The sequence below is a fragment of the Boleophthalmus pectinirostris genome, unplaced genomic scaffold (assembly GCF_026225935.1).
Source record: "Boleophthalmus pectinirostris isolate CB_2022bp ecotype Guang Dong unplaced genomic scaffold, ASM2622593v1 HiC_scaffold_22, whole genome shotgun sequence".
Classification (NCBI taxonomy): domain Eukaryota; kingdom Metazoa; phylum Chordata; class Actinopteri; order Gobiiformes; family Gobiidae; genus Boleophthalmus; species Boleophthalmus pectinirostris.
Genome location: NW_026571190.1, coordinates 6,712,319 through 6,732,063, shown reverse-complemented (window position 1 = coordinate 6,732,063; position 19,745 = coordinate 6,712,319). Strand labels below are relative to the sequence as shown.

At 40.6% G+C, this 19,745-nt stretch overlaps 1 protein-coding gene across 1 annotated transcript in view; it reads right to left on the bottom strand.

The window, feature by feature from the left end:
- LOC110174021 (protein sidekick-1-like) overlaps positions 1 to 19,745 on the bottom strand; it is a 260,668-nt gene that overhangs the window by 116,040 nt on the left and 124,883 nt on the right. The window contains 4 exon segments of the mRNA XM_020940057.2: positions 8,276 to 8,423; positions 12,432 to 12,568; positions 14,817 to 14,990; positions 19,606 to 19,708. Of these exon segments, the coding sequence (XP_020795716.2) occupies positions 8,276 to 8,423; positions 12,432 to 12,568; positions 14,817 to 14,990; positions 19,606 to 19,708 (562 nt within the window).

Here is a 19,745-nt window from a genome sequence, read left to right as displayed (position 1 = left end):
TAAGGTGGAAAAGAGCGTTCTGAGCTTTGGAAATGTAGACAGACTAATAACAAAGGGTTATCAGGTAGAGGGTGAGGGTAAATCTTTTAATTTTCAAATAAATTTACAGTGCACCTTATAATCTGCTGTCCTTAGGTGTCTTGCCCTCTCCGGGTGGGTGGAGAGTCCCTGCCTCAAGTGGAGGAGTTCAAGTATCTCGGGGTCTTGTTCACGAGTGAGGGGAGGACGGAACGTGAGATTGACAGGCGGATTGGTGCAGCTTCGCCAGTGATGCGGTCGCTGTATCGGACCGTTGTGGTGAAGAGGGAGCTGAGCCGAAAGGCGAAGCTCTCGATTTACCGGTCAGTCTTCGTTCCTACTCTCACCTATGGTCATGAGCTCTGGGTAGTGACCGAAAGGACGAGATCGCGGATACAAGCGCTCGAAAATGAGTTTCCTCCGCAGGGTGGCTGGGCGCTCCCTTAGAGATAGGGTGAGGAGCTCAGTCACACTGGAGGAGCTCGGAGTAGAGCCGCTGCTCCTCCACGTCGAGAGAAGCCAGTTGAGGTGGCTCGGGCATCTGTTCCGGATGCCTCCTGGGCGCCTTCCTCGGGAGGTGTGCCGGGCATGTCCCACCGGGAGAAGGCCCCGGGGAAGACCCAGGACACGCTGGAGGGACTATGTTTCTCGGCTGGCCTGGGAACGCCTCAGGATTCCCCCGGAGGAGCTGGAGGACGTGCCTGGGGTGAGGGAAGTCTGGGAGCCCCTGCTTAGGCTGCTGCCCCCGCGACCCGGCCCCGGATAAGTGGACGAAAATGGATGGATGGACCTTATGTATTAATTCCAGTTGTATTTACTGTACTCAACCCGATTTTATGTGGTACACGGCGCTCAAAAATCTGTCAGAATGTTTTAGTACGGATTGTCGGAGCATTACAGCTACCGTAGTCAGGAGCCTCGCAAAGTAAAGCTCAATTTAGAGTCCTTAGTCCGACAAAAACTGAACCACATCAGCGCACAAAGACCGAGCTGTTTTTTCAGTGCTTATTGTTTATGCAAATGAGCCATGTGGTTTTAAGTTTCACTTCTGTAAAACGTAAACAAATGTGCTCAAAGCTGGATTAAACACATTATTATTCAATGTATATTTGAATCCTCCTCGTAGGAAAAAACTTAAATGATCCACCCACATTCACATTCATAATCCACATTCACCAAGTCAGGGAGGCAACGCCGGGCGAATTACGCCACAATCTGCCGATGGATCGTGAACGTCTGGGCTAAAGGATCAGTCTCAAGTGTCGTCCGTTTGTTTTGCTTAATGCTCCTTATAATCGGTACAACTTATGTATGAAAATAGGCGAGAGAATTCAACATTACTGATATTGTGCCTTATAATCTGGTACACCTTTATAGTCTGAAAAATACGGTACTCTAACGTGTGAATGAAACAAAACAACTCCAGGAATGTTTTGATGAGGTGATAACATTATAACATGGCTTAAAGCTCACAAGAATCAATTTTGTGTAATATAGGACCTTTAATTTCCTTCACGGTCTTGAGTACTGTGACCGCGCAGATCAAACTTTGGAGCTGTTTACACCGTTTTCACAAATCTACAAAGTTTTGATATGGGTTTGGTCTCTCTTTTGACTTTGCTCAGTTGGCCTTTTCTTTTCAAACCATCAGACTGTGGAATCAGCTTCCAGACAGTCTGAAATTGTCTGAAGATCTTAATTATTGCACTAGAAATGTGAAAAAGCGCATTTATATAATCAAGCGTGTCGACATCAGTGAAGTTCATTTGTCCTGTTCTGTATTCAGTGGAAAAACCTGCACATTATGATTTTTTTAATATCTGTATGGACCGTTGGAAATGGTGGAATTTTATTATATTTTACTGCTTATGTGAAAGGTGCATTTTGTGACTTTTCTATGGAGAGGTCATTGCTCTGTCTAGGAATGTTCCACAGTATGACTTTAAACAACTTTACCTTACATTTTTTTTCAATTACAGGTGGTTTTATATCTCAAAAATGCTTACTTCTTCGCAGATCTTACTTGTAATTTGGTCTGGTTTTCAGATGAAGCAATAACATCTCCACAGAGAAAAGCATTTGACGGACCCACCAGCAGAAAAGTTACACAATGCACCTTTAAGGATGTACTAAGGCTACGTTCAGACAGCAGGGGCTTAATGCTCATTCACATTTACAATTAAATGCAACTTGTATGTGATCTCCAGTGTGAACATTAAACGGCCCAAAAGTGTCCCGCATGCACAATGGAGGACACGACGACATCAACCACAGTGAGCGTGCTCTGTGTTTACGGAAGTTGTCCAAACATGGACGCAGCATTGAGCACCTGGAGATTTTAAAGTTTCTCTCGTACCGGAGCCAGAACATGAACAACTTACTTGTTTTAAGGAGGAGATTGAGAAGTAGAAGGACGAGGCTTTTGGCTGTGGTGTTTTGTGGGACAGCGGCAGCGACGTCCGTTGAAGGGAACGTGTGTATGTGGAGACGTAGCCAAGAGTGCTGAGTGTGATGTGCTTCGCTTCAGTGACACGGAGTTCATTAACAATTTTCGTCTACTTCAGTGCAGAATAGTGATGTTTGTGGCTTGTTGATGACGTGTAGGTCGGATGAATGAGCTTTGGCCGTTCAGACTGAAGTCACATGATCGGATATGTATCGGTTTCAGGACCACATATCCAAGTGTCCTGGGTCACATTTGAAAAAATCGGATCTGTGTCGTTCAGACTGTCATTAAAAGATCAGATACAGGTCACATAGAGGCCAAAAAAATCGGATTTGGGTCACTTCAGGCTGCAGTCTGAACGTAGCCTTAGTTAGTGTTAGAATGAAATTGTTTTGGAATGTGTATTTTTAATTTGTGTTCACCTGCAGCTGGAAAGTGGCTGTACCTAAATCTGGTACAAATCATCTTTTCTTTTGTAAGATGAATGCTTTTGTACAAATAAAGAATAAACCAAACAAAACAAAACCAATCTCCGTGTTGATTGAATCAGAGCTCTGCTGAAAACAGTGGGAAAGAGACAGAAGGGAATGGTCACTTCTGTCAAAGAGGGATGATGCACCTGACCTGAGATAACAACACACTTTACGGCAAGTATACACTAAATGTCCTGGTTTGGTCCTGGTGTAGTCCTGGTCCAGTCCTGGTTCAGTCCTGGTTCAGTCCTGGTTCAGTCCTGGTTCAGCCCTAGTTTAGTCCTGGTTCAGTCTTGGTTCAGCCCTAGTTTAGTCCCAGTTTAGTCCTGGTTTAGTCCTTGTGGTCCAGGTGTCCTCCTGGTCCAGTCCTGGTCAGTCTTAAAAACCTAAAACAGGTTTAAACAGGTCTAAGTCCTGGTCTAAAACAGTCCTGGTTCAGCCCTACTTTAGTCCTAGTTTAGTTTTGGTCTAAACCAGGTTCAGTCTAAAAAATGGTTTAGTCCTAGGTTTAGTTAGGTCCTGGTTTAATCCGTCCGTGGTCTAGTCCTGGTCCAGTCCAGTCCTGGTGCAGTCCTGGTGCAGTCCTGGTGCAGTCCTGGTGCAGTCCTGGTCCAGTCTTGGTCCTATCCTGGTTTAGTCCTGTCCAGTTTCCCGGTGTTCAGTCCAGTCTGGTTTCCGGTGTAGTCCTGGTGTTAGTTAGTCTGGTTAGTCCTGGTGTAGTCTGGTGTCCTGGTTCCAGTCCACCTGGTCAGTCCTGGTCAGTCCTGTTTTAGTCCCATGGTTTGTCCCTGCGTCCCAGTCATTCCAGTAGTTTTGTTAGTTTAGTCTGGTGGTCCTGGTCCAGTCCTGGTGTTGGGCCTGGCGGTCCTGATCGACTTTGCGGTTGCGGCATGTATATATCTATAATCCGCTAATGACACAGCGTAGCTTCAGTCCTAGTTTAGTTTTGGTTTAGTTCTGGTTTAGTCCTGGTTTATTCCTGGCTGTCGGACTAATGGGCCGACCCTGATTCATCATGAGCACAGGCGGGTCCAGGTGGGTTCGAATTTAACTTTGATCTTATAATCACGGGTACGGGCGGGTGCGGGTCTCCAAAAATGAACCCGTGCAGGACTCTGGTCTGGAGCAGTTGTCATGTCATTAAAACTGCCAGGTTAGGTCAAAAATTACACTTAAAAGATCCTAAATAAGACTTTTTCTGAGCTTTAACATTGTCGTAATGTTGTTACCTCCACCTGCATTCCCAAGGTTGTTTTTTTTTTTTTTTTTTTTTTCTCCTCACGTTTGCGCAATCTTGCATTATTAGGCTATTTACGTCTCCAAAGCTCAAAATGCTGTTCCACCTCGTGATATCAGGAATTGTCGTTTTCAAGATAACAGCTCCTTTTACCTTTAATTTAGTAGAGATTGGCAATTCCAGGGTAATTCAATTTTCGGTTTGAGAGAAGAACCCTGACTAAACATGCGGGCTTTTTTTGCGTTAAACACGTGTGAACGAAAAACAAAACACGACTCCAGGTACGTTTCTGATGAGATTCTAACATAGCTCAGAAAATAACGTAACATGGACTCTGTAAATAAACACGCAATACCGATGGAAGTATTTTAAACGCCTAATATAAATAAGACTTTTGAATACAACTGCAAGAAAATCTATTTGCTTTTCCAATCTCCACACACACACAGATCATTTTACTTTTACTGCATGGCTCGCCGAAGCAATGGACCGAGGCAGCCAGCGCCGCACGCCCGCCGCGGCCAATTGCAGCGCGGAAACTATTTAAACAAATCGCTCATTTTTGCTGGAAGTGCTTCTGAACCCAAATGTTCTCTCTCTCCCTCCTCTCCTCTTCCTCTCCTCTGGCTCTAATCACGTCAGCCGCAAATGTGTGTACACGAGACCCGCTGCGAGAGCTCGAGGTTTTATTCCCAGGCAGTTGTGGTAAATAAAGGTGACCACTTCTATTAGAGCCAAATGGAACAGGAAAAAGTCTATTTCACACAAATCACCGCGCGTTACACATTCAGACGGTCCCGCGCCATTTCGGAAACATCTGTGAAATAGCCCTGAGGATTATTGTAATATATGGCTTTAATACAAGCGCTGTGGGGCTGTGCGGAGTGGATGGGAAATATGACCTGCTCCTCGTCGACGCCCGGTCTCGTCTGAAGCTGGCGCTAAGCAGGGCTGGGTCTGGTTAGCGCTGGGAATGTCAGGTGCCACGGTGAGGCGGCGGTGGCGCTACTGGAAACGATGTTGTGTCATTAAGCGAGAAACGTCCCCCACGTTGCCCAGTGTGAATGTGGTTTGTGAGTGAGAGGCCGATAGTGCAGACTGTCAGTGTTGCTTCCCCCATTGTATATACCGTATTTTTCAGACAATAAGTTGCAATTTTTTTCATGGTTTGGGTGTTTCCTGCGACTTATACTCCCGGTGTGACTTATATATTAAAATTAGTGCTGTCATGCGATTAAAAAAATTGAGAGATTAATTAATTATGATCTGTAATTAATTAATCTAATTAATCTCATTTTAATCTCACCTAAAAATTGCTGAGAAAAGCCTTCAATTTGAGGTATTTTCATTTAAATTCATTATTACATTATTGTGGCAGATCAAAAGACTCATATAGATTTAAAAAAAGTGACTTTATAAAGTCATTTATTGTTCAACAAATCTCTCCAAATTGGCTGTTGAGCCCAAGTCTCCATGAATAAGAAACTGTTTGCTGTAAAGTAGCAAAGACGAGGAAATCTGAACATAATAACTTTTGTCGACTTAAAGACAATAAAAAGTCCAGTCTTTCCTTAACCATATTCAAAATATTATTGATAGAGAAATGCTTTATATATGAGATCACTGGTTTTAGTCCTTGTTCTAGTCCTGGTTTAGACCTGCTTTAGTCCTACTTTAGTCCTACTTTAGTCCTAGTTTAGTCCTAGTTTAGTCCTGGAAAGGGTTAGTCCTGGTTTTAGTCCTGGTGTTAGTTCTGGTTTAGTCCTGGTTTAGTCCTGGTTTAGACCTGGTTTAGTCCTGGTGGTTTAGTCCTGGTTTTAGTGGTTTTCTGGTTTTAGTTCTGGTTTTAGTTCTGGTTTAGTCCTGGTTTAAGTCTGGAGTGAAGTTCGGTTTACGAGGCGCACAGGAGGAAGCGCGGTTTACGCAGCGTACGCGAGAAAACACGATCACGCGGCTCACGGCAGCACGTCGGTGTCCGCGCAGTGTCTACGGAAGGAAACGTGGTCCGCGCGTTCTCAGGTTAATGACGATGATGAAGGTGTGTGTGTGTGTTTGTGTGTGTTTGTGTGTTTGTGTGTGTTTGTGTGCGTGTCCCCTCATGTGGCAGGTCACTATAGGACAGTAGTGCAGACATCATGAGCCTATGCAGGTTGTTTTCAGACGATATTATATTTGTTATTTTCTTTTATATTTCACGTCGGGTGAATAATTTCCAAGACATGAATGTGTTTTTACCTGTGCGCTGCTGCCTCTGTTCTACTGGCTGTTCGACCGCGTCCATTGTGCGACTGACGCCGCCAATGTTAACATGACGTTTACTTACACTGTTACTGCGCGCGTTTTGTGTGGGTTTCCGACAATGAGTGGAATTACCGAAATATAAAAAAAATTATAAAATGTGTTTTTGTGTGTGTGTGTGTGTTTGTCCCAACAACACATAAAAACTGGTTTACAACTCGCATACAGAAACAGTAAAGTTAGAGATTAAAAATGAGATTAACGCGATTAAAAAACATAATATGACTGTAATTAATTAATCGCAATTAACGTGATAATTTGACACCCCTAATTAAAATGTTCACACTGAAGTTATGAGAGGCTCTAGTCTTGTGTGTCAGTATCTGCTGCTCCTGTTCCTCCTGTACCACTGTCACTTCACTCTACTGCACATGTCTCCTGCAGAAAGAGCCTCTGTCCTGTCTGTATCATGTCAGTCGATCGCACCATTACTTCTGCACCACTGAAAATTTAACATTTAAGTGACTTCAGTGACACTGAAACCATCCTGTCGAGATTTAGAAAGGCCGGAATAATTCTAACTGGAACTGATGCTGAGTTTGATGACAGTGACACAGAAGAGGAAGCGGCGCTCTGTTTACCTCCGGAGGTCGAGGCCGAGTTATTCAGAAGTGACACCGAGGATGAAGAATTGAATGGATTTAGTGATTTGGAGTGAGATGGAGAGTTTGTTAAACTTGTTCTGTTCAGTTGTTTATGTTATAGTTTATCTGAAGAACTGTTCATATGTGACGTTAACAGTCTGTTGTTCTCTCTTATTCTCTGTAGTTATTACTAGAACTTGACTTTCAACATGAAAAGTCAGTTCCTGGTCTCTGATTTTATAAAAAATAAATTTCCCCCAAAAAGTGCAAATTATATGTTTTTTTTCTTCTTCATTATGCATTTTTTGGCAAGTGTGACTTATACTCTGAAGCGATTTATATTCCGAAAAATACTGTAGTTTGTTCATAGTTCATAATTGTTTATAGTTAATAGTTAGTTTATAGTTCTTTTTTTTTTTTTCTTTCAGCACACTCAGTATCATTACCCATATAGAACAACAGACAGTAATTATTTTATCAGTTTTAACCATGAAACTATGTTTTATATTTCATCTGCATATCAAATTTTGAATCCTCATAGAACCTTTGCATGAAGGGCGATCAAACCTTTTCAGTCCGGGCGCCTCGGCTTTGGAACGACCTGCCTGAGGAGATAAAACTCGCACCATCAGCATCATCTCTTCAATCACTTTCTAAGTTGCCTTCCTTTAACCTGGTTTTAGCTTGATTTTATACCTTAGTTATTTGTATTCGATTTATTTTTCTTTATATATTATAATAATTGAATTGTTTGTGTCATTGTGTGTTTTTGTATGTCTGAGAATTTGAGTGAAATATTGATGGTACAGAATGGGAACAGTACAGAGTGAATGAACAACTTTGGGTGTACTGAAAAGCATCAGGTCATCAGTCCAACAGATAATAATGACACCCAATTTCTGTTTGATGGTACAATTTGATTTGATGCTAAACTGACTAAACCTGACCTCTCTCTGATGTGAATGGTCACTACCTAAACCAGAATCTGCAGCTGAACATGACCCAGTGCTAGTGCAGCCTCTGCAGCTCTGTGAGGGAATTCTGGAGGTTCTGAGCTTTTACGTGAGCCAACCCAAGCTGAGTCGTGATTGTAGTACCCTTTAAAAAAATCATTCTAACAAGGTTTAAAGCCCACAGGAGTTCATTTTGCTTGTAATAGGATCTTTAGAAAAAACACTCAAGGTCAATGAGGGGAAATGAAAACAATTTGCTGACTCACCTCTGCGTCTCGGTGCTGTACTGGCCCCTCCCCACTTGATTGACAGCGCACAGTCTGAACTGATAGGTCCTGGCCGGAGTGAGCCCGCCCACTGTGATGTTGGCGACGGTGGGGTCCACTTCAGACAGATACACTTTCCACGGAGAGTCTAGAGCAGAAGAGACGCACGTAAACACTAAACACTTCACACTTAAAAGGAGCATTTCACTTCTCTAGGGTATCAACTTCTAACACATGTTTTGAAAATGCTATATTCACCGAAAAGAATTCATTCTCCGCGTTAAGTCACATACAGAGCTCCATCATAATACAAAGTGCAATGAAACGGCTGCACAGCACATCAGGTTTGTCAAGTTGTTATGTAAAGTTGTGTGTGTGAAACATGGTTAATTAATTTACAGTTATACAGAATTGTTTTTTACACGATTGTTGTATGAAAGACTTGATTAATTCAGTTACATTTATACATGATTGTTGTGAATTAAGGTAAACATTAATTGTTTTGATGTTCACTGACACAAAAACAATATTTTTATGGTGTTATTATTTTAAATTCTGAACACTGTTGTTTTTACAAGGTGCATTTGAACACCCCGCACTGGTTTTGTATGTGTGCCTTGAACTAAACTGGTGTGTGTTTTTTACCATACCTGCTGTAGCCAGTTTAACTTTTTTTTTTTTCTTTTTTTTTGTGGTGTCATAATAAATATCCCTTGTGGAAAAGACAACCTAAATCGTTTTTTTGCCAAAAGATCTGCAACATTTGTGTCATGCGTTTGTATTTTAATGGACAATTGTTGTCAGAAGAGATCACTAAATTACTGAAACATGCATGGTTGACATCTAAACACCTCTTCAGGCATTATTATTATTTTTATTTTTTATTTATTTTTTTGATGAAGGAACAATATTATCACACACCTACAGTGATTATTTGCTCATCAATAACATGAATACAGTAAAAACCTTTGAAATCTATAGATTCATCTGATGTATTTTACAATATTTTAAAACAACATGCAGACTTTTTTTTTTTCTTTTTTTGTTCATTTGAATAGATTCACAGGGTTCATCCAAATAAATACAATTGAAAGGCTTTCTCAAATTCAGTGTTTGAATGTAGGAAAATGTGTCTCCTGAATAGCAGTAAATAATTTTGTGCTGTTTTTGAAACCATGACGATTTGAAAGGAAAAAAAAAAAAAAGTAGAAAATAGCAATCAGGGCTTTTTCATTTTCTAATCATAATCTTTTTTTTTAATTGATTGGAGTAATACTTTTAATCAACTTCATTCAGCTTGCAGTGCAAAGCTCCGGGCTACCTGCTTTCATAGCTTCAAGAACTAAGCGAACATGCAGACAAATTTTGATTAAAATGTTCTTCTGTACTTCTTTCAAGTGGAACTCAACACTAAATCAGTCTTTCTCAACTAAACTGTGCATAAGGTGTTTTAACAGCATTATCTACTGTTCCTAGTAATTTTGTTAGGGGCAATTTTAGTGCAAACTAGGCATATTTACAGCTTTCTGGTGAAAAATGCTTAAATCTGCAAAGAATCACTTCTTTCAGTAGCCTCTGCAAGTACCATATTTTTTGGACTATAAGGTGTACTTAAACGATTTAATTTTCTCAAAAATCGCCTGTGTGCTTTATGTATTAATTTTGATTGCACTTACTGAACTCGAACCAATTTTATGTGGTACACGGTGCTCAAAAATCTGTCAAAATGTTTTGTTAAAAATGTGTCAACCATTTGATTATGTAAAACAGTTGGGGTAGGACATGATTGTTTTTTTTGTTTTTTAATAAACTTCATCCTACTACTTTTGAGCACCAGGTCCCAAATATGTACATGTACATATCCTTTTAATTATGACTTTGGTAAACTATGAAGTCGTACTGTTTTGTCAGAGCATTACGGCTACTGTAGTCACGAGCCTCGTGGAGGAAACCTGACAAAAGTCTGATAGTTTATACAAATGAGTCATGTGGTTTTAAGTTTTGTTTCTGTAAAATGTAAACAAATATGGCAAAACTGCATTAAACACATTATTACTCAATGTATGTTTGAGTCGTCCTCGTAGGAAATAAAAATCCAAACTTAAATGATCCACCCACATTCACATTCATAATCCACATTCACCAAGACAAGGAGGCAACACCGGACGAATTACACCACAATCTGCCGATGGATCGTGGACGCCTGAGCTAAGGATCAGTCTCAAGTGTCGTCCGTTTGTTTCTCTTCATGCACTTTATAATCTTGTGCACCATGTATGAAAACAGATGAGAGAATTCAACATTACTGACACTGTACCTTATAATCCGGTGCGCCCTATAGTCCGAAAAATATGGTGCTATGAGACACAACATGTGGCTACAGGGGCGGAGTGTGAAGTGTGGATGTCTGTTAGACCAATCACACACCTCCTCACACTGTATGTCGTACCCAGAGTTGTGTTTTGTTTCATTCACACATGTTTAACACACAAATCCTGCATTTTTACACTGTATTTTCCTCTCTAACAGAAAACACGGGTCCACCTTGTGATGTCATATGGTAATACAGGGAGTGTTTTTAAAATCCATACACCTTCACTAGAATCATTTGGATAATTTCAGACCTGGAATTACTACCGTATTTTGTCGGATTATAAATCGCACTTTTTTTCATAATTTGGGTGTTTCCTGTGACTTATACTCCGGTGCGACTTATATATTAAAATGTTCACACTGACAGGCGCGAGAGGCTCTAGGTTTGTGTATCAGTTTTCTGCGCATGTCTCCTGTAGAAAAAGCCACTGTCCTGCTGCAAGTAGTGAAATTTGCAGCAGAAAATGGTAATCGAACAACAGAAAGAAAGTTTGGAGTAGGGATGAGCATTCGATAAAATTTTCTTAATCGATCGTCGGGAGAATTAACGATCGATTATCAATTAATCATTAACATAACGTTTTCATATTAAAATTATCATCATTATAATTACTATCTGCACTACTAATCTGCATAAATAAATTCAACTTTATGACATATAAACTGTAACCACTCTAGAGCCACATCAGCCCGTCTGACATTATAATGTGTTTAATGCAAGAAAAGCAGGGAATTTCTTGTACAAGTCACTGTTAAATGCACATTTGTTTTTCGGCATGTTGCAGACCGACTGTCTGTGTCTCTGAGTGCAGAGAGCTACAAGAGCCGCTCAGTTTAATGTCCCAATGAACGGTAATCAAAACCCGGACATTTGCATCACTTTATTAAAATAAAAAGCCCGGACGCCCAGGACAGGACATGGAAAACGGACATGTCCAGGGAAAAACGGACGTTTGGCCACCCTACGTTACATTCAGTTTGTCAATTAAAAACAAACGGAATCGACGAAATTCTTAATGATCAATTATCAATTAATCGACTAATCATGCCCATCCCTAGTTTGGAGTGAGTGAGAAACTTGTGAGGGACTGGCCGAAAGCGGGGATGGAGAACACAGCTTCACGGCAATTGGGAGGATGCACCATGCAACTTTCCTGGAAGTCACTGGATGACAAAACCTGGACTTCAGTGACAACCAAAGTTGCGTAGAGTTGCTCCGAAGTGACACCGAGGATAAAGAATGGATTCAATGGATTTAGTGATTTGGAGTGAGATGGAGAGTTTGTTAAACTTATGTTCTGTTGTTTATGTTATAGTTTATCTGAAGAACTGTTCATATGTGACGTTAACAGTCTGTTGTTCTCTGTTCTGTTGTTATTACTAGAACTTGCTTATCAAGATAAAATGTCGGTTCCTGGTCTCTTATTTTATAAAATAAATTTCCCCCAAAATGTGTGACTTATAGTCCAGTGCAACTTATATATGTTTTTTTTTCTTCTTCATTTAGCATTTTTTGGCTGATGCGACTTATACTCCGGAGCGACTTATAGTCCGAAAAATATGGTGATCTCTACTGAACAAGAGGTTAGTTGTTAGCACGAAAACTACTCTTACATGACAGCACAAGGTGAAGCAGAGCAGTTTGAGCTTTGGAGATGCAGACAGACTAATAATAATAAAGGATTCCTCAAACATGTGTGAATGAAGCAAATCTCCAGGTAAGTTTCCGAGGAGGTAAAAACGCTCCCAGGCCCGGTTAGTCGTAGTGTGGGTGAATACGTACTGTTCTCGGAGAGCTCCAGCAGGTAGTAGAGCAGAGGAGAGTTCCCGTCGAAGGGCCTGAGCCAGGACAGAAGCACCGAGCGCGAGTCCGTGTCGTTCAGTTTGGCCGTCAGCGAGCGGGGGGAGTGGGGCAGCTCTCTGCGCGGATCACAAAAACACAAAACACACTCAGGTTTATCTGTGTATGTATTGTATATTTAAAACTGCATTGTGTAACTTTTCAGGTGGAGGGTCCGTCGAACGCTTTTTTTCCGTGGAGATGTTATTGCTTTGTCTGAGATGTTTCACAGTGTGGCATTAAACCTTTTTATCTTCATGGAGACCAAACCAGACTCAAGTTACGGGTCAGATCTGTGGAAAGGCGACCCCGCTCGCAGTCAGAATGTATTTTTTAGCTTTACTTGTAATTGTAGAGCTGTTTAATGTCATACTGCGGAACATTCAAGGCAGAGCAAAGACATATTCATAGAAACAAGCAGGTGACGAATCCCATAACCAAAAAGTGACATAGTGCAGCTTTAATATAATATAAGTCATAGCAAGAGTAGTAGAAGTACTCTCCGCTAAGAAAAGTATTAGTTAATAGTAATATTGTTCAAACCAAAGGAACAGTAGTAATAACATTTGTGGTAATTTATCAGCTTCCTGGAGGTGCTAACCAGAGGTGGAGTGGGCGTGGTGCGCGGGGGTATGTGGGGGTATGTGGGGGTATGCGGGGTATGTGGGGGTACGCCGTCCGCCCACTTCTCCCGACGTGAGATATAAAAATAATCACAAATATAAAATAGCTACAAATTAAATGTCAAACCGGAGCTACTGGCAGCGGTGAAAACTCATGATATCTGCAGTAACATCCTATAGTGACCCGAGACATGAGGGACCAGGACTGAACCAGGACTAAAAAACAGAACTAAAACAGGGCTAAATCAGGCCTCAACCAGGTCTAAACCAGAACTGAACCAGGACTGAGTGTCGGGACGCGTGGACTGTCGGGTGACCGCTGGTGAAAGCCTCCTCCGCAGGCTCGGGGTTCTCTCTCTCTCAAGTCCAAGATTAGTCCTGGTTTAGACGCGGTTAAGACCCGGTTTAGACCCGGCTTAGTCTCGGCTAAATCCTGGCTTAGACCCAGATGAGACCCGGTTTAGTCCTGGTTTAGACCCGCTTTAGACCCGGTTTAGTCCTGGTTTAGCCCTGATTTAGAGCTGATTTAGACCCAGTTTAGACCCAGTTTAGACCCGGTTTAGTCCTGGTTTAGCCCTGATTTAGAGCTGATTTAGACCCAGTTTAGACCCAGTTTAGACCCGGTTTAGTCCTGGTTTAGACCTGATTTAGTCCTGGTTCAGTTCTGTTTAGTCCTGGTTCATTCCTGGCTTAGACCCGGTTTAGACCCGGATTAGTCCCAGTTTAGACCTGTCTTAGAACTGGTTTAGACCAGGATTTGTCCCGGCTTAGACCTGGTTTAGAACCAGTTTAGACCCGGTTTAGACTTGGCTTAGTCTCGGCTAAATCCCGGTTTAGACCTGGCTGAGACCCGGTTTAGTCCTGGTTTAGACCCAGTTTAGACCTGATTTAGTTCTGGTTCAGTTCTGTTTAGTCCTGGTTCATTCCTGCTTTAGACCCGGTTTAGACCCGGATTAGTCCTGGTTTAGATCTGGTTTAGAACCGGTTTAGACCCGGTTTAGACCCGGCTTAGTCTCGGCTAAATCCCGGCTTAGACCTGGCTGAGACCCGGTTTAGACCTGGTTTAGAACCAGTTTAGTCCCGGTTTAGACCTGGTCCAGTCCTGGTTCATGTGTTGTAGTCTATGCTTTATGTTCTGTATTGATTATAAACTGTGTTAATGGTAACAGGATTCTGCATCATTTTGAGTAAAAGAAAACATCATCACACAATATTACTTATTTTTACTGGGCCTTTATGTTTGTACTAAAAGTGATTTTTTTTTTTTGGTTTTATAATAAACTAACAATCTCTCGTGATGTCATCGACGACATCACGAATCGCGTACCCCCACTTAAAAAATCCCCACTATACCACTGGTTCTAACTGGATTCCCGGCTTTATCTGAGGCTCTTTTACTGAGGAACAGGAGATCTGATTTGTGCTGTTACACAAGTTTTCTCAAATAGCATTACAAGTCACAAACCAGCCAACAGTTTTTCAGTTACTCACTTTTGTTGAAAATCAAATACCTCAACTTGATTGTGAACGTTTGTATTGATCACAGGCTCCTGAAAATTGTTATTTAAATTTTGACTAAAACTTTTTTGGCAGTGTTTCCTAATGTGTGCGCTGTGCCACCTTGGTATCCGCTGAACATTCCGCCATAGACATACATGCAGAACACCCAGTAGTTGTAGTAATAGCAGCAGTAGCGAGCACTCACATGACTTCCAAGCGTGCCGTTTTGGAATCGTTCCCGGCCTTGGACAGGACGGTGCAGGTGTAGTCTCCGATGTCACCTGACCACGTCTGACCAATGGTGAGCGAGCCCTGCCGCACAGAGACACGCCCCCCGCTGGACGAGACCACAGGTGCACCCCCGCGCTCCCAAAGGAAACTGGAACAGATCACAAATACTGAGGTCAAACACAGAAAACATTTTCCAGAAGAGTTATTAGATACTCAACTCACTTTGTGGATGAATGTGTTCTTGTGAGAGTCGTTTTATTACAACTATATTTTTACTTGAGTAATATTAGAAGTAACGGTGCTCAAGTTAAGCTTCTCTACCCACAGACCTAAGTTGCATAGTAGCAGTGGGATGAGATAAATTTTCCACGAGACATAAGTTTGGCCTTATTTCTATTTAGAGAGTATGAAGCCTGCACTCTTAAAGTTTTAGAAAAGATACTGCAATCACTACTGAACCTACAGATAGAGAACATGTACAAGTTTATGTTATTAGGTTCTTTTTCCAGAGCTGAACTGCTCACTAATGGTCTTCTTCAGTGAGCAGTCGAAACTGTAAGGTGTGAAAAACAAACTCTTGCTCTGGAAAAAGTACCTAAAGCATAAAATATTGGAAGACCAAATGAATCTCATGGGACATGTACAAGTTTGTTTCATTCTCAGTATATGGACAGGCCTCATGTGAAAATTCAGAACCTCCAGAATTCTCTCCGTGAGCTGCAGAGGCTGCACTAGCACCGGTTGAGGATTGGCTGCAGGTTCTGGGGTTTTAGGAGTGAACAATCAGATCAGAAAGAGACATTTTAGGTTTAAACCAAATTGGATTCCGGACCATAATTCACATATTAAGTTCAACAGTTCAAAATCATATTTGAGTGTGTAGTGTGTGTATTATTGATTATCTTAATGTCGCTCTGCTCAGTCTCTAATCTGTTAATATGGAAACACCACCCCCTTCAGGTAACCCGTGTTACTGTTTTGTCACTGGCCTTGTTCACATGCCAAAACTCAAGGAGAATCTGATTTGTGGACCTTTAACATTTCTTAAAGACATGTAAACCACAAAATCTGATGTGAGTGACTACATGTGACTATTATCAGAAAGTAGATGATTTATCTTTTTACATTTTAATAAAATAATTTCATTAATTATTAATTAATCCAGATTTGAGTGGGTATGTAACCACAGTCACTGACAGTCAATAAAATCACATATAGAAGAAGGAGACATAAAAAATAAAATAGATGACTGATGGCATGTTTTTTTTATGTTAGTTGAAGGACAAACAAGCTTCATGTAAGGAATAGGAGAAAAAGTCTGTTATTTCCTAAAATTACATCAAGGAATGTTTATGGACCCCAATCCACCATCTACTGTTGCTAAAGTTAACCTGTCACGATACACTTTTCGACTACAGTTGTTGCCTGACCATGTATTGATCACTCTGTTTGACATGAGCCTCACACCTGTTGTCCACCACAGTGTATAAGAAGCGTTTGTTCCTGAGCCTCAGTCTCTCTGTCGTTGCATGTCGGCAGTAGAACCAGAGCTCTGTGTGTGTTTGTATTAAACCTTCAGAAAACGCTCTTGTGGTCCTCGCCTCTTTTCTTATACAGCAACCAGAAAGTCATGATATCAATGACTAAAGAAATGCAACAAAATAATGAAGATAACATTTTCAAAAGCATCTTGTCATAAGAGTAATTATAGATGAAGTCACATATATTTGATTGTTACATGACTAATATATTCAGGAACAGTCTATCATGACCCACTGAAAATAATACTACCAAGTGGATCATTCCAGCTTCATTCCAGCCCCTATCATACTTATGAATAAATTGTAATCTATTTATCTATCAATTTTAGTACAAATCGTGTGTTTTTTAAATATATTTCATATTTATTGTGATTTTAGTGAAGCGTGATGAATGAATTTAACTAGTTGTTGATGGAACAAACCATTCTGCACTGGGGCCCTGTAACACTTTTTAACTGTGTGTTTTATATGTGTGTTTATTGACGGTGATGTGGATGAATGAAATGTGAAATGTGGGACCTGCCTCTCAAATCTGCGACACAAGTTTACTTACGGGTACGAATAAAGCGATCTAACCTAACCTGAATAACAAAAAAGAATATGTAAAAGGAATGAGTTATGAGCTGCTTATTGTCAGTCTGAAACTAAACTGACCAGTGAATATTGTTGCAGTTTGTTTGTAGTTTTGGATGATACATTCCCAGAAGGAGTGTGAATAACTGTGTGAATAATTCAACTCTGACAGTGTGTCCTATTTTCATTTAATCAGCTTTTTTTAGGATCTATATTCCACAAAATCGACTCTTGTGAGCTTTAAGTCATGTTGAAATGCCATTACCTCATCAAAAACAGACCTGGAGTTGTGTTTTGTTTCATTCACGCATGTTTGAGGGATCTGTTCATATTTATTATCTACTTTTCCAAAGCTCAAAATTGTCTTTTCCAACTTGTGATGTCATGAAGTGGTAGTTTTCAAGTTAACAGCTGCATTTTTACTTTTGGTTCAGTAGAGATCGTCAATTCCAGGTCTGAAATTGATTCTCCAAATGATTCTAGTGAAGGTGTGCGGAGTTTAAAAACACAGTGGAGCACTTCTTGTGTTACCACAAGCTGAAAGTGTGGAGTGTGTTCAGAAGAACTCTAACAAATGCAGGGGTTAAAACATCTGTGAATGAAACAGAACACAACTCCAGGTCTGTTTTTGATGAGGAAACAACATTATAACACAGATCAGAAAATAGCTGAAGATGGGCCCTTAAAGTCTAAACCTTTCATTCCAAATTTTCTTCTCTGAAATCCAGTAAGTAATTCTACAAATTATCGGTTCATTTCTAATCTCTGTGTTTGCGGCATTTTCAGGACCTTTCAAAAGATATATTTTGCTTTGAGGTATTGATTGGATTGTCATGGCAACGGTCCAGATCTTTTCTTATTCTGAAACTCATAGATTTACTTCTCCCCTGGCCTTACCCCTATCTCCTGATAAGTCTATTACTGCTACATAGTTTGTATTTAAGTATTTTAAGTAAGTATTTAAGTATTTTATCCATATTTCGTTATAATGCCGTTTGCTAAACAAAAACAGAACTGGAGTTTTGTTTCATCCACACACATTTAACGCAAACGCAATCTCTGCAGTTCTTCTCTCGGACAGAAAACACTCTGTTCCACCTTGTGATGTCATGTGCAGTGCTGGGAAGGTTACTTTTAAAATGTATTCCTCTACAGATTACAGACGACATACCCCAGAATGTAGTTTGTAACATAATCCATTAAATAAGTAATCTGAATACTTTGGATTACTTGATATTGTCATGCTTTTTAAAACTACATGAATGTAACAACCACATCCTGAAAATTCTTGTTTGTTCTCTTCAAATTGTCTGTTGAGCCCAAGTCTCCATGAAGAGGCAATTGTTTGCTGTAGAGAAGAAAAGACCAGGATCTTAACATAAGATGTTTTGTCTGTTAAAAGAAAATAAAAGCCCAGTCTTTACTTAACCAGATAAAAAATATTATTGATAGAGAAATGATTTTTATATGAGATCACTTTAAATTATGTCCACCTACTGTTAGGTGTCATATTGTTTAGACCTGGTTTAGTCCTGGTTTAGTCCTGGTTTAGTCCTAATTTAGACCTGGTTTAGTCCTAGTTTCTACGCAGCGTAAATGAGAAAAGTTGGTCCACACACAGCGCACGGGAGGACGGCAGTGTCTGTGCTGTACGGAAAAAGATGTTATCTGCGCTTTCTCAGGTTGATGACGATGATGAAGGTGTTTTTGTGGGTGTTTGTGTGCATGTCCCCTCGTGTCTCAGGTCACTATAGGACAGTAGTGCAGATATCATGTGCCTACGCAGGTTATTTTCACCAGCGCCAGTAGCTCCGGTTTGACATTTAACTTGTAACTGATTTTATATTTGTTATTTTTTTATATCTCACGTCTCGTCTTTAAATACAAAGTGATGTCTGAATTTCCAAGACACAAATGCATTTTTCACCTGTGCACTGCTGACTCTGTTCTACTGGCTTCTCGACCTTGTCCATTGTGTGACTAACGCCACCAACGTTAACATGACGTTTACATCGCTCTTACTGCGTGCGTTCTGTTTGGGTTTCCGGCAATGAGGGGAATTACCGAAAAAAAAAATAAATAAAATAAAATAAAGGGATATAGCCCAAAATGTGAAAACAGGAACATATCGCCATGTAATCCATTTATTTTAACAAAGTAACTGTAATCCAATTACCTCTCATTGAAACAGTATCTGTAACCGAATACAGTTACTCATAATTTATACTCTGATTACGTAACGCCGGTACATGTAATCTGTTATTCCCCAACACTGGTCATGTGGTAATAGAGGAAGTGCTCCACTGTGTTTTTTAAACTCCACCTTCAGCAGAATCATTTGGATGATTTTAGTCATGGAATTGCCCATTTCTACTGAACTAAAGATAAAAGGAAGATGTTAAAACCGAAAACTACCGCTTCGTGACATCACAAGGTGGAAGAAAGCATTTAAAACTTTGGAGATACAGACAGACTTGTACTAGTGCAGGATTACTCATGTGTGAATGGAACAAAAAACAACTCCAGGTATGTTTTTGATGAGGTAGTAACAATAAAACATGGCTTGAACCTCACATGAATCAATTTTGCGTAATATAGAAAAAAAAAAAGAAAGAAAAGATAACTCTAGACCCCTGAGGCTGTAGTTACCTGATGTTGACTCTCGGGTCGTGCGTGGCGTTACACTTGAGAGCTGCAGTGGTGCCTTTGATCACCCGCAGGTCAGACGGAGGCACGGAAATAACGGTGCGATCTGTGGAGAAACAGAAACAAGCATATTACCAACACAG